Source organism: Ananas comosus, linkage group 21 (genome assembly GCF_001540865.1).
Source record: "Ananas comosus cultivar F153 linkage group 21, ASM154086v1, whole genome shotgun sequence".
In the NCBI taxonomy this organism is placed as follows: Eukaryota; Viridiplantae; Streptophyta; class Magnoliopsida; order Poales; family Bromeliaceae; genus Ananas; species Ananas comosus.
The window spans coordinates 5,660,530-5,687,228 of NC_033641.1; the positions used below are offsets into that span (position 1 = coordinate 5,660,530).

At 37.8% G+C, this 26,699-nt stretch overlaps 1 protein-coding gene across 2 annotated transcripts; it reads right to left on the minus strand.

Moving 5' to 3' along the window:
• Nucleotides 7,425-25,823, minus strand: LOC109726491 (DNA polymerase epsilon subunit B). Of its 2 annotated transcripts, none has more exons than XM_020256102.1 (13): nucleotides 25,559-25,823; nucleotides 25,175-25,352; nucleotides 24,908-25,061; nucleotides 24,574-24,705; nucleotides 22,812-22,889; nucleotides 10,001-10,105; nucleotides 9,821-9,901; nucleotides 9,602-9,732; nucleotides 9,377-9,480; nucleotides 8,927-9,026; nucleotides 8,373-8,487; nucleotides 8,173-8,283; nucleotides 7,425-8,089 (listed from the first exon to the last, which is right to left on the minus strand). In XM_020256102.1, exons 1-13 carry the CDS (start codon nucleotides 25,722-25,724, stop codon nucleotides 7,943-7,945), a joined length of 1,602 nt encoding a protein of 533 aa, XP_020111691.1. In that variant the 5' UTR covers nucleotides 25,725-25,823; the 3' UTR covers nucleotides 7,425-7,942. The 2 variants fall into 2 exon arrangements, with proteins under 2 accessions (XP_020111691.1, XP_020111692.1); XM_020256103.1 differs by having other exon boundaries at nucleotides 9,377-9,471; nucleotides 25,559-25,822.

The window sequence follows — 26,699 nt, forward strand, 5'->3', positions numbered from 1 at the left end:
GCATCTCCCGAAACGCCTCCCAAGTAATAGCAGCGTGCTCCAACGAATGATTTTTCTTTGCCTCAGTCCACCACAACCGAGCTGACCCGTCGTGAGCCGCAAGGTGAACTTTATCCTTCTCGAGGGTGTAGATATCCTCGAACAACGCCTCCATCGCGGCTAGCCAACTCTCCATCACCCACGGATCCTTCACATCACCGTTGAAGGTCGAAGGGTTGAACCGCTTGAATGCCGTCAGCGCCGCCAACGTGCGCTCCTACTCGGCCTCAAGTACATCGGGAATAGGAGCCGATGAACCCGATGCCGTCAGAGGAATAGCCGTCACTGGTGCCGCCGCCACCGCAGGAGGTGGTGCTATAGGAGCAGCAGGTGCGGGCGGATCCCTCGGCACAGATGCCGCCGCCGCCGCCTGTTGCGCCATCATCTCGTGGAGCTGTCCAATCTGCTCCCCTTGTAGCCGCATAGCCCCGGCCAAAGCCGCTACTTGGGCTCGCAACTCGCGCACTTCATCCGATCCCGATTGTTCAGGCACTTCATCGAGCAGTGCCGAAGTGGCTCTACGTGTGTAGCGTCTCGGGGACATTGATCCTGAAACGCATCACACGCATTAGTACTCGACACACGTGACTCTTACACGTTCCAAGTAACTACCCAATTAAGCGAAAGCAACCAAGCATAATTATTTCCAACTCTCGGTGTTATGTGGTCGGCCGCCCGACAAAGTCCCTTAAGAAGGCAACAATTAAGCCTTCTAATCCATCTCTACTTCCTTCTAGAGAAGTGTTATCGCTAACCCAATCATTCGCTTTCGCATAAGCCAAATCCACGTTGAAACGTTTCCTAAGCTCCTAAGGTCTCCAATTCCTAGGATTCTTAGGTCATTCCTAGACTTTTGCTTTCAACTTCTCTCTGATACCATTATATCTGTCACGCCCCAATCCCCGCCAATTTGGTCAGATTCGGGTCACGTCAACAGACGCCGAACGGACAGCATTTCCCCTATCCGCCCAAGGCTCCAATAACATGTATAATTAAACAATGAACAAAGAGATATGCAATTATACAAGGCTTGCACGAGGGCAAGCAACACGGAAGCGGAAGCTCTAAGCTAGTATATACAAACATACATAATACGTGATTACTTTTGAACCAAATAAAAGTAAACTACCACTATTACATTCTTTTCTATTCAACATAATTCTTTACATTTAGCCATTCACCCAATTACATATTTGTTTTCAACTATACAACTTTCTAAATCAACAAAGGAAGTTGATACATGTAAACCAAAAGAAAAATGACTACAAAATGTGAAATGGTCCCGGTGGCCGCTATCTACGGTGCTAAACCCTTGCCTCGGTCATCCACTGCCCCGCTCGTGCTAGGACCTATAGGGTTAGTGGTGTGAGAACTACAACGAAGTTCCCAGTGGGTTCGGCAACCGACCTCGCCGACTTACCCACTAGGTCTATTTCAAGCATAAGCATTTCAACGGAAAGAAAATAGTAGCCAAACTAATGCTAATACTATGCCTGCGAGAAAGATATCAGCGGATATAGATATGAAGCAATAAATATGCATGCATGCTTGTTCGATACTTTCCTTTGGCTTTTTACCCAATCTTACCGGTTAACTTTGTTAACCCCAATGACTCACAACCCAAAATCCCTTTTGATCGAGGAGGCTTCGAGCACTTTCACTCGAGGGACCGTCCTTCGGGGCCATTATCCCCGTGGTGACCTACTCCGGAGCGCACCGCTTGAGGGGGAGCTATCGCCCTCAAGCCAAGACTTATCGTGAGTATTGATCTAATTCCCAACTCGGGAACGTATAGCCACTAGTCACAATGCCACTATCATAATAGGTTTTCTACCTATTTGTTCAAGCCACTCTTGGTTAAACTATATTTAACAATCACTATCTCAATGCCAACTTGTCTCTATAGTCAATGTCACATTTGTTTACTAAAATCAAGGTCCAAGTCTCCTATTGATACATCTCTAGGGTTCTAGCATACATGTCCATTATGGTTTTATCATTCTTTATGTCCAACTACATTATAAGCATATAAATAAAGTTACACCAAAGTTCACATGTAAGCAACCCTAATATGCATGAACGACTATATACAGTATGCTCAAATAAAAGTGACATAGACATAAAAGGGAATCCAACGATTCCGGAATGCACCCCCCACCTCGCGTGGTCGTGTAGGTGTAGAATATGACGACTCCCGAACTTTACGAAAGCCGATTCCGCGTCCTATAACCAAAATAGTGCCATATTAGACCCTTTGTACATTAACCATACTTAAACATTTCGTAACGTCGAACATAGTTGTCCAACGCATCGAGGACACCCCCAATTAGGTTTCTACGAGGTCAATTCGCCCTCGAAAAATTCTAGGACAAAAGCCTCAAATTTGAGCCCTAACAATGCCCTATAGCAATAGCTCCTAGATTGATCTCTTCCCTAAGTAAAAGATAGCTTAGAATCATCTAAGAAGTATTCTAACAAAGTTTCCAAGCCTCTTGGACCAACCTTAGGGCATCTACTTTGAGCCCTAGTGATCCACCATGAGAGCTCTACAAGAAAACCATGGATTTCATAGTTTCTTAGCTCAACAAGAGTTCTAAAGCTAGAAATAAACTCAAAACCCTACAACTTTGGGTTAAAATTCAAACCCTAGACTCTTATGAACCAAAACCTTACCTTTGCCAAAGTTCCACCAAGCTCCTTCTTGTAGGTGAGCTACTTGGACCACCAAAACCCTAAACTCCCTCTTCTCCAAGTTCTTCTTCTTCTTCTCCTTCAAGCCCTAGGTGAGTTCTAGAGAGAGAGAGGAGAGGAAATAAGAGGATGGTGAAAAATGGCTGAGGAAAGGGAGAAGGGTTGAGTATATAAGGTGTTATAACAATTCCAACAATGTCCTCCCACTATTTCCCTTGTGCACTGCCCAAACTGGACATTTTTCGCAGTGAGGGACCGGTCTCCCCGACCAGGGACCGATTCCGGAGAGTTTCTCCCGCAGTCTGCGCAGGTTGCGCGCGATGCAACCAGTCTCCCTCAATAAAACCGGTCTCTCAGGACCGGTCTCTTCTCGCAGGGACCGATTCCCGAAAGCTGGTTTTCCAGGACTTAGCCGATTTTTCGGCCATCTCGCTGCCTACGCGTTCGGGGACCGGTCTCTCCCACCAGGGACCGGTCCCCGAGAGCACAAAACCTGCAGTTTGAAGATTTTGATTTCCAAAGCTCTCGAAGATCCCCAGTAATGCATTTTTGCATTATTTGACGCCTTCGGCCTTTCCGAAGTATACCAATCTCGCACTTTGGTCAATTTGACCAAGGCTCAAATTTGATTACCGAAGTTTCGGTATGTTACAAACTTGGTACTTTTAAAAGCATAGGAGCTCAATTATATATATATATATATATATATATATATATATATATATATATATATATACACGGAGCGCTCCGTGCGACCAAGTTGTGTAAGATCAAGCGGCTTCCAAATCGACGATCGGCTCCGATACACATTGATCGACACTATGGAAAATAGTTAGAAACCAAAGTTCATAATTTGGCGATATCAGGTACCTATCAAACAAGTAGTCTAAAAGTGAACGGCTGAAAATAAAAATCGGCGTAGCTCCGTAGATAGAGCCTTACCATTCTGACCAGAGATAGCGATACCCCAAGGTGGTCTAGCTTAGGGGTGTAGAGATGAAGGAAACAACTTGTAATAACCTTGTGATTGTTGATTGTATTTGGAAGTCAAATGTAAAAGAGAATGTAATATAAAGCATATGATGTGAATGCTTGTAATAACTTAGTTGTTTTATGTTTTTGATACTTCCTTATGCAATCTGTGCTTGAATACTGTTCCTGGTCAGAACCTCGTGTATTATATGAATTGTGACGCCTAGGACGTATAGGAAAAACTCTGTCCGTTCGGCAATCTGTCGGCGGGCCCGAATCCAACCAAATAGGCGGGTCTCGGGGTGTGCCAAAGTGAGTTCTAAGATATTTGACCATAAAGTTTTCAATAATGCGCAATAAAATTTGGAGTGTAGAAAATCCGTTCATGGAGTATGATTAATTTGAGACATGTGGGAGATTGTTAGTATTTCCATAAATATGGCCCAATTAATCTGTGTTATCCCTGGAGTACAGCAGGTGAGGTTTGTCGACACGTCGGGAGAGTGTCGGGACAAGTCCGAGTCGCGTTAGCGCGATATGGAGGCCGAACGGACTCAGTGGAGATGCGAGGGCATGAGTTAGCGCTGGAATCTGCAAAATGCAGATTTTCTGCTTGCTGTACAGGTACAACCATCAAGGCATACCGGTACATCTTGCTGTACCGGTACAACATCAGAGGTGTACCAGTACACAGCGCATGTCCCCGCGCAGACTGCTCTCGGGTTGCCATTTGTACCGGTACAAATGCCCGTGTACCGGTACACCAGGGTAGGCAAGGGGCTTTTTGGTAATTCTCTTGCCTTGATTGTATTACCACCCCTTCTCCCTCCCTATATAGGATAGAGAGATCAGAGAGGAGAGGATTAGTGCGCTCTCTCTCTCTTCCCCTTGTGCTTGACCGTGCGTGGTGGAGGAGCTCGGGTGAAGTTCGGGTGTCGTCGACGTCGCGCCGCGGTGCCGTTCGAGCGTGTTTTCGTCATCGTAGAGCTGCGGGGAGGCCGGGCGAGGGTGCATTTTCGCCGTTCTCGACGTCGTGCCGGTTTTTCAGGTGGGTTAATCGTCGGTTTGTCTTCTAAGTATATAGAGATAGTCGGCATGTGTCGTTGTAGTTGTTTTTGCATATTCTATTTGCTCGATTCATGGATTTGGTGTTTCTTTTACAAAAATCTGAATTCGAGCCTAGTGTTACTAAATCTACTTGCACATGTTGTCACGCCCCGCGACCAACCGCCTATTTGGACCGGGTCGCGGCGCCGACGACAGACCGCCGAACGGACCGAAAATTCCCTTGTACGCGGACAGAGTCTCCCCAGTACGTCCAAGGCGTCGCAATCCAAACAATCAACGAATGTTCCAACAAGGAACGGATATCAATCCAGATTGCATAAGGAAGTATCAAATACATAATCTACTTGCTATTACAAGCATTTATTTTACAACCACTCTTTACATCACAGTTTCAGTTTANATATATATATATATAATGACTAATGAGAGGGAGGTCCACCGTGGACCTCCCTCTCATGCAGTCCACGAGGCCAAAGTGGCCTCGTGGACGGCGCGCCATCTTCTTCCCCAAACGCCTCGATATCCCAATTCCCAAATGCCGCGCCAGCGCCATTTCTATCGCGAGCTCCCAAGTCCCGAACTCAATTTTTTTCCCAAAATTTATAAAATAATTATTTCAAAAAAAATTTTAGGGACAACCATTGTTTGGGAAAAAAAATTTTCAGCGGAAATTTTTTTTTCGAAGGGATTTTACAGTGATCCAAAGTTCCGCGACGAAAGTAGCGGAGGAGGAGGAGGAGGACGACGACGACGACGATGGCGCGACGACGCGACCCGCGAGTTCGCGACCACCGTTTTTTTGGACGAGTCATTCGCAAATCGTGAATCGTTCGCGGATAATTATTTTTGATGAAAATAATGCGTTTTTTTACGCATTTTGTTTGGAAAAATGCGGATGCAGGCATTTAATTCGGTTTTCTAAAAATTCGTGAATAATTCGCGAATTATACGCGAATTAACTAACTAAGATATTACCTATATAGTTGTTGAACTTTTCTCAAAGTTCAATATCATTTCTTCTATTATTCTTTTGCTTTTTTTTCCTCCCTTTTTTTAATAGGGAAAAGTAATTACGATTAACCAATAGAAAGAAGGAATTTGTGCAGCGTTTCTTCTATAGGTTCTTTTTTCCTACCGACTAAACTATCACTGCTAAGGCTTTTGATACTGTGGTTGTTGTTGCTGCTCCTACTACACCTATTTCTTTTATTCTTCTTATGTATTAACTGTTGCTGGTTCTCTAATATAGCTTGAAGTTTATATTTCCTCATGTTAATACGTGCTTTCTATTAGAATTGTAAAATTTTTTCTTTTCTATAAATTTCGCTATTGGTTTTTATACATTTATTTTTTCTTTTGCTTCATTTTTCTCTTGAAGTTTGATTTTTATCATTTTTGCTTCATTTGATAAAATTACCGAGTAGGGAAAGTGTTGAAAGTAATTTGCTTTCTCTAATAGGTCTGTGTTTTTTGGATTTTTTTAAGAGATAATATGGAAGAGGATAAGCTCCTCCAAGAGAGTTCCAGAAGCATTGCAAACCCTTTATTGAGTTTGAAAATGCTCTTGGTTAGATATATAAGATATACATAAAGTTTAGATCTTAACTGTACTATACTATTTCTTCTGTGTTATGCGATTTTCATGGCTCTCTCTTCAATTTTTTTCTCTCTTCGTATATGGAGAAAAGATTTATAATTCTTTTTAAGTCCAATCTATTTTTTTTTTACTATAAAAATTTAAAATATATAAATAATTTTTAAATAGTTTAGTCAGTTTGTATTAAATATAAATTTTAATTTTATACTATTGAGAATTTAGATATAGATTGTACATTAAAAAATTTTAATTTTATACTATTGAGCGTTTACGTTAATTTTATATTTTATAAAATTTAATTGCGAGATTCGCATAAAATATACTATCTAAATCTGTAGAACTAAGCGATGCATTCAGATTTTTAAAGCCAAAGTACCATCGACTGACTCAAATCTAATATATCGTAAAATTGGATAATCAAAATAAAATTTTGAAAGATTGGATTTTAAAAAATTATAGAATCATTTTAACCAGGGATGCGGTAAATTGCTTTTTCTAAAATATTTAAAATTAAATAGTTAAAATTAAAAATTGAGTGGGTTTAGAGTTTATTCCTAAATTTTTCTGTAATATGTTTTGACATTTTTATCCCTATTATATTATACAATTATTGTTCTTGAAGGCGCATTTATGATGGCAAAATTAAAAATATAAACAGTTAAAAATATTATACTATTATGATTTATCCCTAAATTTATAGAAGTATTATTATTATTTTTTTTTTTTTTACAACAATAGTTGCTTATTCTTCAATTGCTTCTTTTTTTATATATATAATTCCTTAACTCTTTTTTTACTATTTTTTATTTTATTTATTTATTTATTTCTACAGAATCATCCCGCCGCAACGCACGAGTCCTTCGCTAGTAATTACCATATCTGATAAAACACAACAGATTAGCTACAATCAAGCAGTTAAGGATAACAACAGACGGAAGAGGAACTTCACAGCACACAAATAGTTGAGATCAATAGTTGAGATCATCGTCAGCGCCACAATATCACACGGGAGAAACATTATCTCTTCCTCCACCGAGCATGAAGAGTGAAATCTCAATTCTTAGGCAATCATAATTCTTTGTATGATTTAAGAAACTTATGGTCCTTTCACATTCCAGCTATTTGATAATCTCATGCCATAAAGTTGTCACTATATGTAGTTTGCCAAAATATATTTCTAAACCTTACATGAATGAAATGACAGTGATTATAATGACGATGAGGCTGCTAATTTCTCAATGGATTGCCATACCTAAGCCGCGTATTAATCACGTAGCAATAAAATCAAAGAATTAGCTACACCTAATAGATGCCTACAATGAGCTCCTCCGCATATTTGTGCCACCAGGCTTTATGCCCCTTGCAACATGCTATTGAAATTTGAGTATTGACCACCATTGTCGACTGTTGAGCCGCCGCCGCCGCCGCCTAGTATACTAACTGCCATCTCGGTAGCATATTCGCCTGAGAAGGGTGCATTACAAGAGCTACAACCAAGAAGCTGTAAGGTGTTGGAGCTGGGACTCGCACTTTCTGTTAAAACAGTGTTGGTAAAAACCAACGAAGAGCCACAAGTTAACTTTCAAGTGCGGACAGCTCAACCTCTCGGGTGCAAGGTCGGTACGCGGCAAAGGTGTTGTCATTGGAGAAGGAACCAGGATTGAAACATGTGATCCCCGTGTACTTGAAAGCCTTCTGTTCGCTCCTGTCCCCCAAAACTATCTGCAACATAGCAAAAAGGAAACGTTCGCTAGGAATGCAGAAGTTTAGTTATATCTATGTGATCGAAACCCTAGCAGACATACAGTGTGTGGAGTTGGATATAATCGGAGGCAGTGGTCATAGTTCCAAATAATAGGTTGCACGGTGAGAGGCAACGGGCAAAGATGACTCTGATGAGTAATGGTTGCAACTAGCTGAAAGAACCCAAATTAAAAAAGAAAAAACAATCAGTTGCTTTCTAAGAATAACAAACTGCCAATAACAATGAAGGCTAACGACTAACATGCTCAAAGGGATCACTTGTTTCTTCTGTTGACGGTGGAATCAGACAGGATCGACGCATCCTGTAGAGCAGGTCTTGCCGGAAAAATACGATTTCTTGGGTGTAAAATTTAATTCTGATGAATAGCAAACAAGAGGCTTCAAATTTTGATTCGCTTTCAAAAAAACAAAACAAGAAATGCAGATTTAGTCATAATTTCTTTGACCGCAACAGAGGTTATTATAAGATTTAGGCACTCAACCAAGTCATTTAAACTATTTCTTTTTTTCGGCGACACCATTAGGGATGCGGCAACGAAATCAAATTGAGGGCCACAACTTACCTTATGATAATCTAGGTTGTGAACAGATATTCGACTATTCGGTCAGAGAACATTTTTCTTTTACATGTTAGTCATTAGGTCAAAATTTTCTGGTTGGAGAAAATATTTTTTTCCATATTTTCATTTTAACATATCTTTACAAGCATGGAATTTCAGTATCACTTTGTCCAACAGACAGAATTTCAGATCATCATCAATAGGCACGAAGAGGAGAACTAGCTTCGAGTCGAACCTGCAGGGATTGCTAGAAAAAATTGCATTAGGAATGTGTTTCTGAAGTTCTTCAGTTAAATATTTAGGAAGCGCACACCTCGGTAGAACTTTCGAGGGACCTGCAATAATTGAAGTAGCAAAGCATTTGTTATATCGTGGAAATGAGAATTTATATGTTCATATCGCTCCCAGCATAGTTTGCAGCATATCGTCACGGATAAATGCCACTGACGCTTCTCAGGTAGTATAATGCGTGTTATGCAACATAAAACAAATTTTATCACCTTGTCACAGATCATTGAGCAACTTCATCAAAGATTTTAGGAGTTACGAACCAAGCAATAAACCAACAAACCCACATATGGTGGAATCATAGGCACCATGCAACTTCTTAAACGAGTAATAGTTTGATTATCTTAGCAGATGGATTCACTACGAAAAAAATTAAGAATGGACCACTGGAAGATACCTGCATCATCAGGACCTGGAATAAACAGGAAACGACTGTGCTCTTTTAGTCTTGATCGAGCTTCAATTATTTCACCAAGCTTTTTAAACTGGGCTCTGCAGTAGCTGACCAAGTTTAGATAATTTCTTTTTCGAACAGAAACTAATCCATACAAACCTCCTAAGCAAAATATTTGGAATGAACAAATTCTTTCTGAGTCTGAAATTATAGGAGTGTAGGACTGACCTGAGATTCGAGAATGCATTGTAAGAAAGATTGCAGGGGCGAGAGCAGAAATTTCCCATTAAAATGAATAAAGAAGGAACAATCTCTACACTATCATAACCATCCAATACCACAGCAAGCTTTTCCATAGTCTTCTCTACGACATAAAAGACATGGCCATTATGATAAGAAGCATCAACAAGATCGCACAAAACAAAATCGAGAACTAAGAGAATGTACCTCTTCATTATCTAACCAAACATCTGAAAGTACAACAAACATGTCATTCACTGCCTTCTTCTCCAGTCCTGATAATCTGAGCTGTTGGTATAAAAACCACAACAAACTCAACCTTTTCACTAAGATACTTTTCTAGTGTTTAGAACAGTTTATATATAGGTAATGTTTTATGAAGTTTACAGTTTCTTCGGTTGATAGAACACCACCACCAAAGAAGTCAAGGCCCATCAGTAGTGAAAGTGAGGCTTCTCGCTCCTCCAGGGGCGGAAATCCACATGTATTAACCTATATAGCAATCGGAACTCAGCATTTTTCCATAAAGCTCTAAAGATGATGAGAATTTTAGATAGCCATTTAAAAGGAATTATCTGAATTATGATTTCAAGACTATAACTTCGTGGATGATAAATGGAATATTATAGTGGAAACTTTGAAGCTTGATGTATAAGTCTGTTCAGAAAACAAAGAAAAACATAGACTAAAATTTATGATTTGTTACAAAGAAAATGGACGAAAATTGATGATTTAAAACAAATCCTATTAGACCTTGTTGCTCCCATCTCACATTTCTCAATTTTTAATTAACAAACACTATACTTGAATATAATAGTTGATTTTTGGAGCTACTCTCCAGTCAACATAGGTCAATACGTGCCGTATTTACCTATATGTGATAGTAGCTGCTTGTATTGATAAATAAGATACTTGTAAGTGGTTTTGGGCAACTAGACACTAAAAATAATTTTATGTTTTGAAGAAAGCGGCGAATAATTTGCCGCATTTAGAACACGATGATTCATTCACCACTTAGGCCTAGTTTTGTAAATAAATTTAGTAAAGGACTACTTCTATAATTATAATGCTTGTTAAGCTTATTAATAAAAGAATTTCTATTAGTAATGTTTTCGAAGTTCGTCTGAGTTCCAACATATGTTTTCAAATTAACATGGTAAAGAGCTATTTCTTTTTTTCTAGAAACATTAATCCTACTAGGAAGAGAGTGAATTAAAGCATAACCTAAGAGAATTGCCGACCGTGATGATGTTATTTATCCTCAAATAAAAAACCTAAATTTCTTGTTATTTTCTTCTTCCTACTTATTTGCTTATACTTTCTTCCTACTTGTTATTTGCTTATACTTTCCTGTGAGCATAATCTTTTTATTACTGTAAGATTATACCATTTTTCCTTCATGAATGCAAAATGTCTAGTAATGTTTCTCCCATGGAAGATGCTGGTAATGTTTTTCGAAAAAAGGATAAAAAGTTGACATCCGGTGTATGGAAAATTATGAAAAGATAGTTGAAATAAAAAAAAATTTGATGGAAAGAATATAAAACATATGATCCCTAACAATAACCCAAAATCCCCTACACGATTAGTTACGAAAGCTTTTTGACAAAAGTGGCTAAAGAAAAATGTAGGCAAAAGAATAAAGTGTCTGATGCGAAAAGCTCTCTAGGGACAACACGTTTATGGAATCACTATAAAAGCACCCATAGCCAACTAACTTATCAAGAAATTTTACAAGCATCAGAAAGTGCGGAGGGGATATGTTCTTTTGGCTGCATATAAGTACGATGAAGAGGATATATTATAAGCTCTGCATATAAGTATGATGAAGAGGATTAATTACAAGCTTTTTGTCAATGTTTACCAAGCATGAATATCTATTCGCCATGGCAGAACATTAAGGACTTACTCATTTCATCAAATCTTTGCACCTGACATTTTCTATAAAATCTCATGCTACTATTTCTAAGGATGTTGTGGATCACGATTGTAAGGTACCGAACTTCTGAAATTATGAAGTTGCAGGGTATGTTGGTTTGGAAAGCCATTAGAATGATTCCGGTGAAGTTCGGAAGCATTCGGGCGTTTTCGGAGCGGGTAGGCGCGAAAATGGGACCCGAAAGGCTATGTTGGACCATAAACTAAATCCGGCATTAGCGCGGATGAAAAAATGATGAAAATACGCTCGAAAACATGTTTGGAGAGTCTCGGTTCGATTTGAAAAGAATCGGAGGCCAAACGAGCGAAAACGAGTGAAAACAGAGAAGAAACGAAAAAGGCTGAAATTTGGCTAAGTCCTAAAAATGCTAAAATTCTGGACCTACGGGGACCGGTCCCTCAAGTCCAAGGACCGGTCCCTTATACAAAAAATTGCCCCGCGGGGGCAGTGCATAAAATACAAAGTTGAGGGGCTGTTTTGCAATTGTTGCATGAGTTGGGGTATATGGGTGATGTAGGACTCATTCCCTCTCATTTCTCTCATTTGCAACCACCCAATACACCCTCTCTCTCTCTCTCTCTCTAGAAGCTCTCCCTCTCTCTAGACGTGGAATCAAGAGGAGGATTGGTGGAGATTTAGAGCTTAAAGGAGGATCACCATTGTTGTCTTCTTCCTTAGCTTGGAGAAGAAGCTTAGTAGAGGTAAGCTCTTTGCCTTCTCATGGTAGAATGCTTGGATTAGGGTTTTACACTCTAGAAATGAAACTTAATGATGCTCTAGAAGTAATTAATCTCATTTATTGCTTGGGATAATGCTTGTATGAAGCTAATTGCAATAATTGGGATTTAGGGCTCCAAAAAGAGGGCTTTTGCTCATGAGTAGTTTTGATCTAAATTGATCACTCTCTAACCTAATTGTTAGGCCTACGAACGCGTTCGTGCACTCAGTTTGAGTATTCATCGAGCCTACGCGAAGATATTGAGGAAATGGACTGTTAGAGCTTCGTTTCCGCCTGGAGGGCCGACGAGGCATCTAAAAATTATGAGATAAAGATCGTAGCATCGTGGCATCAAGTTATAGACCTTTAATTTCCGGATTGCAGATTGGTGGTCGTTCGGTGGTCGAGCGTGAGATTGAGCCGAACCGGGCGGCGTGTGCCGCGGGAGGCCGATTGCAAGTGACTATAAGCAATCGGAACGCAATAAAAGGTGGGGGGTGTCCATCCCGAAGCAACTGGGCTTCCTTTTATGTCTAAGTTCTATTTTGATCATATTCATATATTGATATTATGCATTATAGGATTAGTAGATGATTACATTCCATTTTCTTGCATTGGGGGCTTGACACTTGAACTTAGGTTGCATGAGGATTGGGTCATGTGACAAGAATTCTATAGTGACAAGAATGATGATGAACTTGGACTTGTGATGATGAAAACAAGTGGCATTCAAATTAGTATAGTAGAGATACTATAATATGAACGAGTAGCATGTCAATTTAGTGTATTGAGACACATACAACCTCATGACATATTGAGTGGCATTTGGACTAGTGTAATAGAGACACTATAATATGGACGAGTGGCACCTCAATTTAGTGTATCGAGACACATATAACATCATGACATAAATGAGTGGCAACAAATCTAGTATAGTGGAACACTATGGCATTTGAACCTAGAGATAGTAGATTTTCCAAATTGTCATGTTGTAGATATTATGCATTGGCATTAGTGCAGTTGAGGCATTGTGACCCTGGTAGATAGGGTATCCTCTTGTGAGGATTTGATCATACTCACTAGTCTATTTTCGCTTGTCGGTGGTCGCTCCACCGAAGCAATGGTCTCCGGAGTACTTCACATAAAGGCAGGCGTAGTTGTCCCGCAGACGGTCTCGGTATGCGAGTGCAGCTTCTCCTCACCTATAAAATTGAGAGTGATCGACAACCTTCGGGTTGGCCATGAGATTGGATATTATCGAGGCATAGTTGCATGACGCACTATGTAGTAGCTCGTTCATTCATGTGATTATTTGAGGCATAGTATCATGTATAGATTGTATACTATGTAGTAGCTCATGCATTTCACTTGGATATGGCATTCGGATATTTGAGTCATAGTATCATGTATAGTTTGCATACTATGTAGTAGCTTATTTCTTTTATTGTTGAGGCATAGTATCATGTATAGTTTACATTACTATGTAGTAGCTCATTTTCATTATTGTTGAGGTATAGTAGCATGTGTAGATTGCATACTATGTAGTTGCTCATACATCGAATCATTGAGGCATAAATCATATACTATGTTGTAGCTCATATCCTTGATTATTGAAGGCATAGTAGATTGTTGCAGATTACTTTACTATGTTGCACTTCAATTTCATATCTATCTATCTACCTATCTACTTGTGCCTGCTTGGATCTAGTGGGAAGATCGGCGGAGTCGGCGGCCGAACCCACTGGGAACTATATTTATATAGTTCTCATCCCACTTTGTTGCAGAGCCTAGCGAGAGCGTACCGGCAGAGGACCGTAGTAAGGGCATAGCGCCCTAGTAGCTAGTAGCTTCCTTATGCATTAGAGTACCCTCGTGTACGTAGAAATATGATGTATTTGAGAGTTACTTATGTATTTGGAGAGCTGTTTTGTATTATGAGAAGAATATGTATTCATTTTGGAAGATGAAAATGTAAATCAATATGTAAAGGTTAAATATGATGTAATAGCTAGATGTATCTCTCTTTATTTCACTTGTATGATACTTGTGATTCTTGCTCTTAATTGTATAGCACTTGTGGTGCTTCGTATTGATCATGTATGTTGAATGAATTTTCCTGGGCAATTCTTGTACATGATCTTGTTGTTCTAGCCTTGGACGGACAGGGGATGTGCTGTCCGTTCGGCGTCTGATCGACGTGCCCGGATCCGACCAAATTGGCGGGTCGCGGGGCATGACAACGATGATGAAGAAAAAAAAACACTAGTACACTACACAACATTTTTAATCCAATTTCTTATCGATTAAGTTTTACTATGGACAGATGGACAAAACAAGAAATATTTCTGCATGGCAGCCCACTATACTGATGATGACTGGGTCTTTAAAAAAAAAAATCAACTTTATGCATACCGGTGGCCCACAAACCAGACTAAATTTGTGCAACACATTCATAAAAGGGGATTTTGCTTATTTACTCCTGACTACTAAAAATTTTCAAATTTACCCTAAAATTACCAAAACACCCTTCTAAACCCCAAATCCTATTAGTAAACCCTAGGGGTTTGGGGATATTTGAAGGAATTTTTGGAAATCAGTGAAGGCATTTTAGTCGACCAAGGGTATACTAGATATTTTTGAAGTTTTAGAGGGTATATTAGATATTATCCCTACATAAAAAATATGGTTGAGTGGAATCTTGATTGAAAAATGATGGCTTTGACTCTCGATAATGATAGCGCTAACAATGTATTTGTTAAAGTAATTGTCGATCACTTACAAAACCAAAATGTTCTTATATGTAATGATATGTTTTTCCATTTTAGAGGTGCACTCATATTGTAAAGGGATAATATCTAATATACTATTCGAAAGTACAATAATATCTAATATACCCCTGATTGACTAAAATGCCCTCATTGATTTCCAAAATTCCTTCAAATATCCCCAAAACCTTAGGGTTTACTAATGGGATTTGGGTTTGGAATGGTATTTTGGCAATTTCAAGGTATACTTAAAAATTTTGAATAGTGTTCAGGTGTATATAAGCAAAAGCCCCCATCATAAATTTGGTTGTAAGAGAAGGCATGGCAAGGATGTGTAATGCAGTTACAAATATTAGGGGCATTATCAAAGTTGTTAAAGATTCTCTCCTACAAACAGAAGAATTTAATAAATGGACCAAAGTATGTAATTTGGATGTTCAAGAACATCTCTCTTCATTGTAGCACACGTTGAAACTCCACTTAATTGATGCTTACAAATGCTCTTTATTTGAAGGAATCAAGCAAAAGACCATCCAACAACTATACCTTTTCTTAATTTTGAACTTCAAATTTAATTTAAATTTTGAGTTTGAAATTTAATTTTTTAATTTTAAATTCAATTTGGTTGGGTTTAAGTTGGACTTGGACCACCTCAGCCAGTGCAGCTGACTATCTGGGCATGAAGCTTCCTCAACTACTGTAATTTTGGCAGTTCGATTTACTATTGCACTTGTTCTCCAACTCTTTGCTGTCCTACCTGCCACTGCAGCAACTATGACTCCAGCCATTATTGGCGCCTACTGCTAGTGCACCAGCTATTCCTTCCCCACCTGCTGCACCTTAATCTGCTACTAAAGGACGACGACCTTGCACTCAAGGTCGTATCCACGCCATGGCCGAGCAAGAAGCTAAGGCAAGTCACTTGGTCATGTCAAGTATAATACGACTTACAACTCTCCTTTGGTACGTTGCTATATTTGTTCTAATTGACTAGTAAATTGTATGTGATGATGTGTTCTACTATTAGGTATCATTCGTATTTCTTTGTATTTCAGGCTTGTTTTATTTGATCCGAGGTCTACCGATTCTTTTGTCTTGTCTACGTTCGTTCAAAAGCATTCTATTCCTATAGAGGCCCTTAATTATGAGTGGTGTTGACACGCCTGTCGAAAAGGTGGCACACATGACCTAAGTTGTCGAGGGATTTCTATCTATTTGATAGTCATCAATTGTCAACAGACTTGCACATCCTAGATATGCTCAATTGTCAACTGACTTGCACATCCTAAATATGCATGACTTTGATGTCATCTTGGGGATGGATTGGCTCACTTGGCGATGGATTGGCTCACTCGTCACTATACCTGCGTGGATTGTTGGGAGAAAATGGGGACTTTTGGCATCCTATTGAGGGCACCATCTCTTTCTAGTGGAGTGGCACTCACGTACTGCCTCAGCTGCTTTCGTCTATCTAAGCTAGGCAGTTATGTCAAAAGGAATGTAAGGCTTTCTAGGCCTCGATGGTCGATGCCTGTTCTTCGGAGCCTCGTTTGGATACTTTGGTGGTTTCAGGAGTTTCCTAGGGACTTGTCCTGTTTTGTTAGAGCACATTGTTGCAACCCAGCCTTCGAACCGGTTTTTGCAGAAAATCTCTAAAAAGCTTGATAGTGGATCTCGGTCTGGCTTCCAATGGTATGATAATGGATCGTTAAGGTTTCAAGATCGAGTCTATGTGCCAGATAATGCAGCTGTGAGAGATTTTTGGATAAGGCACACTGCTCTCCTTGCTCAGTTCACGCTGGAGGGGTGAAAATTTATCAAAATCTCCAACAGCATTACCGGTCGCGGAATATGAAGAGAAATTGCCCAGTATATTGCTCAGTATGTTGTCCACTATCTGACCTATCAGAAGGTCAAGACTAAGTACTAGAGGATTGATGGACTTCTAGAGAGCTTGCCTATTTCAGAGTAGAAGTGGGAGCACATCATTATGGATTTCATCAGTGGACTTCCAAAAACGACAAAGGGACAATGGCATTTGGGTTATAGTAGATCGGTTTACCAAGTTAGCTTGCTCTCTGTGTGTTCGAGTAGGGATTACTTTGGACCAACCCACCAAGCTCTACATCAACACTATGGTTCAAGCTCCAAGAGTTTCGATTTCCATCACCTCCGATCAGGACATGTGTTTTGTGTCTCACTTCTAGGCTAGTCTTCAATTCTTCATCGATATTTGGGCACCTCATACATTTTAGCACCCTTTATCATCCGCAGATAGATGACCAATCGGAATTCACTATTCAGACTTTAAAGAATATGCTGCGAGCTTGCGCACTTGACTTTAAGAACTTGTGGATTCCAATCTGCCTCGAATGGAGTTCTTCTATGACAACAGTTACCAGGCGAGCCATGAGCTAGTTCAGAGGACTGTTGAGACTGTTCAAGTAGTTCAAGAAAGACTTCAAGCAACTCAGAGTGGAGTCGACATAAGCACTACACCAACACTCGTCGCCAAGAGTTTTGAGTTTGCAATAGGAGATCACATCTTCCTTCGAGTTTCCCCTCTCCGAGGAGTGATAAGATTTGGTCCTGGGAGGAAACTCAATACATGCTATATTCAAATTGGGTGTGTAGCTTACAGCAAAGCATTACCACAATCCTTGTCACAAATCCACGGGATCTTCCACATGTCGCAGCTACAGAAGTATGTGCGAGACCCCAATCATGCGTATGACATCTTCCACCACTACGAGAGGATTTGACTTATGAAGAGAGGCTTGCTAGCATCATGGATCGCAAGGAGTAGAATCTTCGCACACGATCCATTCTGTACATAAAGGTCCAGTGGTGCAGCGACATTGGCGACCTCACTTGGGAGCTCGATAATGAGATGAAGAATAAATATCCTCAACTTTTCGAGTCATAGTTATGATGTATGTCTTTCCCACCTTATTTAAACTTTTGAAGACGAAATTTTGTAAAAGGGAAAGGATGTAATGACTATACCTTTCCTAAATTTTAAATTTTAAATTTAATTTAAATTTACAGTTTGAAATTTAAATTTAATTCAAATTTAGAGTTTGAAATTTAATTTTGAGATTTTTAATTTGATTTGGTTGGGGATGAAATTGAAGTTGGCCACCTCTTGGGCCTTAAATCTCCAATTGATTCGATTTCACCCAAAATCTCATAAGTTTTTTTCCTTTCTTCTATACAGCTGAAGCTATTTTCTTAAAAGCTGAGTCAAACAAATTTAAATTTGGGATTGAAACTTGCACCGTTGGATTCATCTTCAAAAAATCTTTTCGATGACACCTTATTTGTTGAAAACCTAATTTCGAAGCACAAGTCATGATATTTTTATTTGAATAATTCACCGTGCCACATCATCACCACTTAGGCGCCACCCATGCGCCACATGGTAGCCCTTTTGCCACGTCATCCCGGCAAACTAGAATATTCTAACCTCTATCTTATCTCTAATTAATTACGTTTAAAGCCTAATCCTCCACTACCACTTATAACTAATCTATTATTCCTCTCTCCATAGAAACCCACTAAACTAGCCATATTCCTCTATTTTACCCACTTGTAAACCCACTCCTCTACTCTTTCTTCTTCCCCAAGCTTCTCCCGTCTCCATTCTCTCTCTTCATTCTCTTCTATTCTCTCTCACCTAAACCCTATTTCATTGGAGAAGAAGCCCTTGGTTTTGGGCAATGGTGGTGGAGAGGTCTTCTTCCACCATAAAAACCCACCTCTATCTTTGCGGTTTCTAACCATTGGAGAAGACATTTGAAGCTTTGAGAGAAGAATCAAGCTCTACCAGAGCTCTTTTCAAACTAGAGTAAATTCCAACTTCATATTTGAAACCCTTGCAAATTTAATATTTGTTTGGTGTTTAAAGGTAATATCATGCTTAGGTTTGTTGAACTTGATGATGTTCATCTTGTATTTTTGTTTGGATTTTCAAGTTGGATTTTGAAGTTTAATGATAGTATTGTACTTGGGTTTGTTGAATTTGATAATGTTCATTTTGTATTTTTATTTGATTTCAAGTTGGTTTTGGTGACTTTTGAAACCTTTAGAATGTATCTTGATTGATGAGTAGTGTCTTACTTTTGGCCTCTTTGACCACAGATTCCTCATCTTTCCCTCACCTTCTTCGAACCTTGTCAATCCATGTAAGTAGAAATTACCCTCCGAGTTCGCCATCAAAATTAAATTAAATCCCCTTGCTAAATAGTTGCAATATTCATTTTATTCTATATATCTATTTGCATGATAACTTGTGCTTACTTTTACATGTATTTATGAACATGTGATTTTTTGCTTACCATACATTGCTTCTTACTTAAACCCTTAGATTGATGCATTCCATTTAGATAGGGATAAAGTGATTAAATTGCATGACCTTGAAACTATATGCTTACTACCTATAGTTACTAATTGTTATATATTGTAGTAGTTAGGATACATTTTGAAACATAAGCTTGTATTGAAATTCCACCTAACTTTTTACACTTCGAAAATAGGAATCTTGACATTACGTGATATTTTTGTTGAACAAAATTTGATGGGATAGCACATTGCCATAAGAGTGCGTTTGGTTCAGATTATCCTAGCTGGATTACAGGCAAACCTGTCAGGATTACTACGTTTGGTTCATCTAGTATGTAATCTGATCAATAATGTAGTATTACAAATGATGCAAGATTACACCAAAAATATTACCAAACGAGGGATGGAAATCTCGTATTACTGATGACGGGTTATCCTGCATTCATGTAAAATTACAAGTTTATCCCTTCGAACCCACTAACCTTTTCAATGCTTCACTTTTAAAATATTAATTAAATTTTTAAATTGTCAAATTTTAAATTTTAAATTTTAAATTTCTCGTTTCAAGTTTCAAGTTTCAAGTTTCAAAATTTTAAAATTTAAAATTTTAAACTTCAAATTTAGATTTTAATTCTAAATTTTAAATTTATATTTATATTTTAAATTTTAAATTTTAAAATTTAAATTTATAAATTATATATTTATATTTTAAATTAAAATATTAAATTTTATGTTTTTGTTCAAATTTTAAATTTTAAATTTTAAATTTAAAAATAAAATTTAAATTCAAATTTTAAATTATTTAAAAGAAAATTTACTAGAAAATTTATTATTTGTAAATAGTAAAAAATTTTAGCCAAATATAATTACGGGCAACTTTGGAATAAATTATACTTTGTTGTCAGGATCACTGAATTTTATAAACTGAACCAAACATAATAATTCTATATACATTGCAATCCAACATTACATTACTGCATTAAACTAAATACGCTAATGCAGTATCAGTAGTAACCTCATTCAGAAATCCAAGATACCTGGATATGTCGAAATTAATCTGCAATGTTACATAACGTGAACCAAACGCGCCCTAATTGACATCTTAGATGCATTATTTTGAAAACCCTGAACATTAGTTTCTCCCAATACTAAATTACTTGTTACTTTATTATTGTTCTCTTATGCTTGTGAAATGATTATGTTATGACTGTGGAGAGAGATTAGATGTAGATTTTATGGTAATGTGAGATGTGGATTCCTAGCGTAGAGATGTGATTATGATTATGGCTATGTGATAAGGATTATGTAGTGGATCGAGACCGGGGGTCCTAATTGTATGTGAGATATGTGATGATGGTCGAGATTGAGAGCGATATTCTAGATGGAGGTCAGGTATAGTTTGTGCTAATTGAGACTATAAGACCTATACTCTAGACGAATGTTGGATATAGTGTTGTGGAGTGGAGCTTAGATAACTACACTCTGGACGAATGTCGAATGTAGCTAGGGCGGTGAGGCATTGCACGCAAGTGAACTGTCCGGAGACGAGAGTTAAACTGCAGACGGACGAGTACAAACAAAATGACAGTTCCGCAAAACACGCACTGTGGGGGGGTGATATGCTAGACAAATATCATATATCACAAGTAGAATAAATAATGTGAGGCTAGACGAATGTCGTCTTATATTATGACTGTGATTTTGGATGGAAATGTGGTGTTGGAGATGGAGGTACCATCTGCAAATAAATGATGGTTTAATTGCTTTTTGTGGGGAAATAAGGCAGCTTAGTTGTTATTTGTGGGGATATAAGAGGGTTTTGATTGCTTTGTGCTGGGAGATAATGGAGGACGCAATATGTATTGTGGGGCATAATTTTTTTTATTTTACTATGAGTTTAATGTTAAAATTGCATTTATATTTTATTAAAAATTAAAGTTTATTGAACAAAACATATGCATATAGGTTGCGTTCTATTCGAGAACTAAATTTTGGAAATAAACTTTGTTCCTTAGAAGAAAGGATATCTTGATATAACTGTAAATTTATATTTGGATGCAATCAAAGGATATTCTCGAGGATATCTTTAATTCCATTTGAATAAAAAGTCTAGAACATTGTCTAAATATGTTTTAAAAAATTGAAAAATACAATACATAAGAAATTCCAACTTTTATATTTATCCAATATTGATATAATGAAAAATATAAATAATTTTATAAAAGAACTTTTTAATATAAGTTATATTTTAATATATCTATAATATATATATTATATCTAATAATTTATAATATAATATTATCAATTCAAAATATTATACTATACTAATAAGATAGTATTAATTTTAATGAACAATAATATTAATTTTAATACAATTTCATTAACATACATCAGAAAATAATATAATATATACTAAATACATATATAATAAAATAATATAATAATAATATATATAATATGACTTAATGAATAAAATAATATATCATGTTTTAATAAAATATATTATAGTTAGTAAAAATTATTTTATAACAAAAATATTTATATTAATATATTTTTTTATTTATTTATATATTTATAAAAGAAATTGTATTTATATTTATTATATTAAATTTTATTGAACAAAACATATGTATATAGGTTGCGTTCTATTCGAGAACTAACTTTTGGAAATAAACTTTGTTCCCTAGAAGAAAAGATATCCTGATATAACTGTAAATTTACATTTGGATGCAATCAAAGGATATTCTCGAGGATATCTTTAATAGCATTTCAATAAAAAGTCTATAACATTGTCTAAATATGTTTTAAAAAATTGAAAAATACAAATATTTTTTATAGAGAATTATAAATTCCAACTTTTATATTTATCCAATATTGATATAATGAAAAATATAAATAATGTTATAAAAGTACTTTTTAATATATGTTATATTTTAATATATCTGTAATATATATATATATATATATATATATAATAATTTATAATATAATATTATCAATTCATAATATTATATTATACTAGTAATTTTAATACAATTTTATTAACATACATCAGAAAATAATATAATATATACAAAATACATATATAATAAAGTAATATAATAATATATATAAAATGACTTCCACTTGCAACATTCCTTTATTTTTCTAAACCTTCCTAATTTTGTTTCACATTAAGCTTTCAAATGCTTACTAAACACATAATTGCCTTAGAAAGGAACATGTTCTCACTGACAAAATATTCAGATTAAATTTATGTCAATACACGAGACAATTTAAAGTGTTACCAAAAATCAATAAAACAAACTATAAAGAGTAACACTACTACTATGTATAAGATGGTGGAAAGTTGACATCATACAAAGATTAAAAGATGCAATAAGAGCCCAAAAACAAATGAAAAAGCACTTATCAAGAAATCAAAGATAGCCTAACCTGAAATATCCCATTTGAAAGCAACTCGCCTTCAGCAACAATAATGGTGTTCTCGACAAAGAACCCTGAAGTGATTTTGTACTCTCATATTAAGGAAACAAGTTGTTCGATAGTTCTCCTTATTGAAGAAAGAAAGACAAAAAGGTTGGAAATTCACTGCTTGAAGGCAGCTAGCTATAACTAAGAGACTGCTTGGCCCAACTGGAGATTTTGCAAGGACTATTGTGTAAGTGATGCTGTTTGAAAAAGACTCAGCTTTTTCAGTTGAAAAAAACAAAACATTCCAATAACTTCGCAGTTCGCACCAAAGGTGGAAGCAGAAACATCAAGTCGGACCTGCTTTTGGACATCAAAAGCTCATTCTAGTTTCCTTCTCCAGCTGCAAACTCCAAACTTTTGGTTTGTGATTATTAGCTTCTACTTCTCCAGTCGAAGTGTTCCATAAGTTAAGGCCAAATAGGACTGGTTTTAAGACAGCTTGATATAGCAGTTTCGAAAGCATTCTCATGAGTAAATTCAGATAAATGTCGTCATTCTTCCTACCAATCAACTTCAGATTGGAAGACTATTTGCAAGTTTGAATAGCATATTGGACACTTGCTATCAATCAGGTTTAGATTCTCTTATGCATGATAGAAAGAAATCACAGAATCATCAACTTCATTTAAAAAAAAAAATAGCAGGAGGACAATATAACAATCATTATACGCGGCAGTAAAAGGAAGAAATCAGAATACAAGGACAAAAATGTAATGTAACACAATCTTCTAATAACCACAGAGCGCAGATATATTCAGTATCTAGGATTGTCTTTGATTTCTTTGCTAGATCGCAACTTAAGTTAAAATCGAACTTCCTCAATCGGCTAACTTTTATGCTTGAAATTTAGGTAAAATATGGAATTACCCCTCAAACTATGGCATTTTAAAATAGCTCCTTCAACTTCATTTATCGACACACCCTCAATGTTAATCAATTCGATTTAAGTTATTCCTTTAGAAAATTAAGGATCCCAATAAAGTTAACTGATCTACCTTGCTTCCAGCTAACATGATTGTTAATTACTTTAGCAATTAATGGTTAAAACTTCCAGATTTACTACAAAGGGCAGATGAAATAATAGAAAGCGAAATAAACAAAAGCTGAGGGGATGTCAATCAACATAATGTTACTTTTCTCCAAAAACTAAAAAAAAATTAAAAAAAAAAAATAACGTAGCCTTACGGGATCTATTTCAAAATAACCATTAGTTTAGGGTTATTTGTACACAAATTAATACAAATATATCTTACTCTACTACTTCATCAACAGTTAGCATTTTAGCATGTTTTATTGCAGATAATGTTTAGAATTATAACAAAAACTTTGTTAATCAGCTTCTCCATACAGATTAAATGTAGAACAGAAATATTTGCCATAGACACAAGAACAGCATATGATTTATTGCCTTCGCCAAAGCCTACTTGAAAACTAGTCAATGAATGCTCTACCTAGTTTCAATGAGGGAAAAGACAATGGCACTGCAATTATTTACCACGATGTGCGTGTATCACTGAATATGTAGTGAAATGTTGCATAGGATGTGCTGGATGGTTTAGCACCATAGGCATAGTTGGTGTGTCTGCGAATCATTTGGAAACAAATTGTGTATGACATGACATAATAGATGGGAACTATAGTGAGCTAATGGAAATCGTGTCAAGACAATTAAATTAAACAAAAAATCGATATCGCAAGTATAAACTAAAAGCCTTTAGGATATTGCATTGGACAAATCAATCGGGACTGCAGCGGTCGGATCTTCCAAGAAGAATTGGCCTTCCTCCAGCTGAGAAATCACCCCCATAATCCATCTCCTCCCAGCGCATCCAATCAGAGACTGTACTGGGGTTATCTGCTCAGCGGCAAAACTCAAAAATAAAAGAATCAATCAGACGAAGAGAGAAAAGCATTTTACCGACCAAAGATCTTGAACACCGAAAATTAGCTAGAATGCACGCAAATTTCATATCGGAGGGTGGTCGGGACACGTATGCAAAAGGGTTTAAGAAGAAACAAGAAAAGGCCGTAGCAAAATGTTCACGAAGTACATATACCTCACAGCTCTCGGCTTCACTCATTTCAAAATCAAACGACGACCTGGAGAAATACTTATCGCGGGAAAGCCTCTGGAGAAGCAGTTGGTGCCGGTCCCTGTACAAGTCGGCTTTGTCGCCAGCTTCCCCGTGGATGGGCAACTGCCCCGTGCGCCTATTTCGAACGAAAAGCACTCGTTCGTGATTTTGCTCGAGCGTAAAACCGACCGACCGACGGAAACATGAATGAAATCTATCTTTGAAGAAGAGGAGGAGGTTCATACTCACTCGTAGAACACTTTTTTGATGGGGTCGTATTGAAATCGAGGTACGACAAAGGCGTCGATCACGCGTAAGGCCGAGCGGCTGCTGACGGCGGCGGACGCCGGATCTACGGCGGCTTCGGCTTCGAGGAGGAGGCTAACCACTCGGCGAACGGCCTCCTTGTCCAGAATGGACGATTTTACTGGGGAGGAAAAGAAGAGAAGAGAAGAGAAGAGAAGAGAAGAGGATCCCTCTGCGGTTAGGGTTGAGAATGGAAAATTAAAATAAAAATAAGAATAAGAATAGAAAAGGATAGAGAGGGAGAGAAGACACTAGAGAAGCGTGCGCGGAAGGAAGGGAAGGAGGGGGAATGAATAATGATGTTTTTTTTTAGCGGTGGAGAATTACGAGACTCCTTGTCGATCTCGTCGATCAGGAGGTCGAGGGCGTCGTCCTCGGCGTCGGGGAAGCGGGAGAGGAAGGAGACGACCTCCTCCAAGGCGTCCACCTTCAAGGTGAAGCCTCGGAGTTTAAACCTGCGCTGCACCTTCTTCCGAGTCCCCGCCGCCCCCATTCCTAACGGGGACGCTCGCTCGCTCGATAACCCTACCTCGCTCTTCTGGGCGAAGGGCGGGAAGACGAGAAACTTATACTTATTAGATCCCCTTCGGCCTTCGGGGATGGGAAAAGTAATATATATTTTTTATTATTCTTTCTTGAGCTTAAAGAAGGTCAATTTGCAAAAAAAAAATTCGCTTATTTTGGGCTTTTATAAAAACGGACCATCTTTTTCATTTTTACGGATTCAAACCACTTTTTCGGTGAACTGATCAAAATATCCTCATACTTTTTTCTCTATCCTCTTTTTTTTTCTCTCGTTCTTTTTTTTCTCTCTCCACAGAAGGCAGCAGAGACGGAGGCAAAAACAGCCCGCCTCGCCTCCGCCCCGCACGCCCTCGCCCTCGCCCTCGCCCTCGCCCGTACACCCCGGCTCTCCTCGTCTTCTACCCTGCTGAAGCCACGCCACCACCTTCTTCTCCACTAGGGCACGGCGACATCGAGACGCGGGCTCTTCTCCTCCACCGCGCGTCGGAACGCCGAGACATCGTCGGAGGCTGCGAGATCGTCTTCGACGACGTTTCGGTGGTTGCGACAGAAAGTAAGGAAGAGGTGGTGACAAAAAAAATTATAAAAAAAAGAATAATAAAAGATAAAAATAAAAATTATTTTTTTCTTACAGAAAAGGTCAAAAAATATAGAAGAGAAAAGAAAATAATGAAATTACACTCTTAAAATATAATTATACTGTTTTAAAAAAATTTACACTGTTTTAATAAAATTACACTATTTGATATATAAATTACACTCTTGTGAAATAGACTTTACACTCTTTAAGCCAAGCTTGCACCATTTAGAAAAATTTTGCACTATTTCGTTTTTTTTTTTCTTTTTCTCTTCTTCTTCTTCCTCTTCTTCCTGCGGGCGATGGATGCTACCTTCCTTCTGCCCTTGCTCCCCCAGGTCAGCAGCAGCTCCAGGGCGTGCCGCA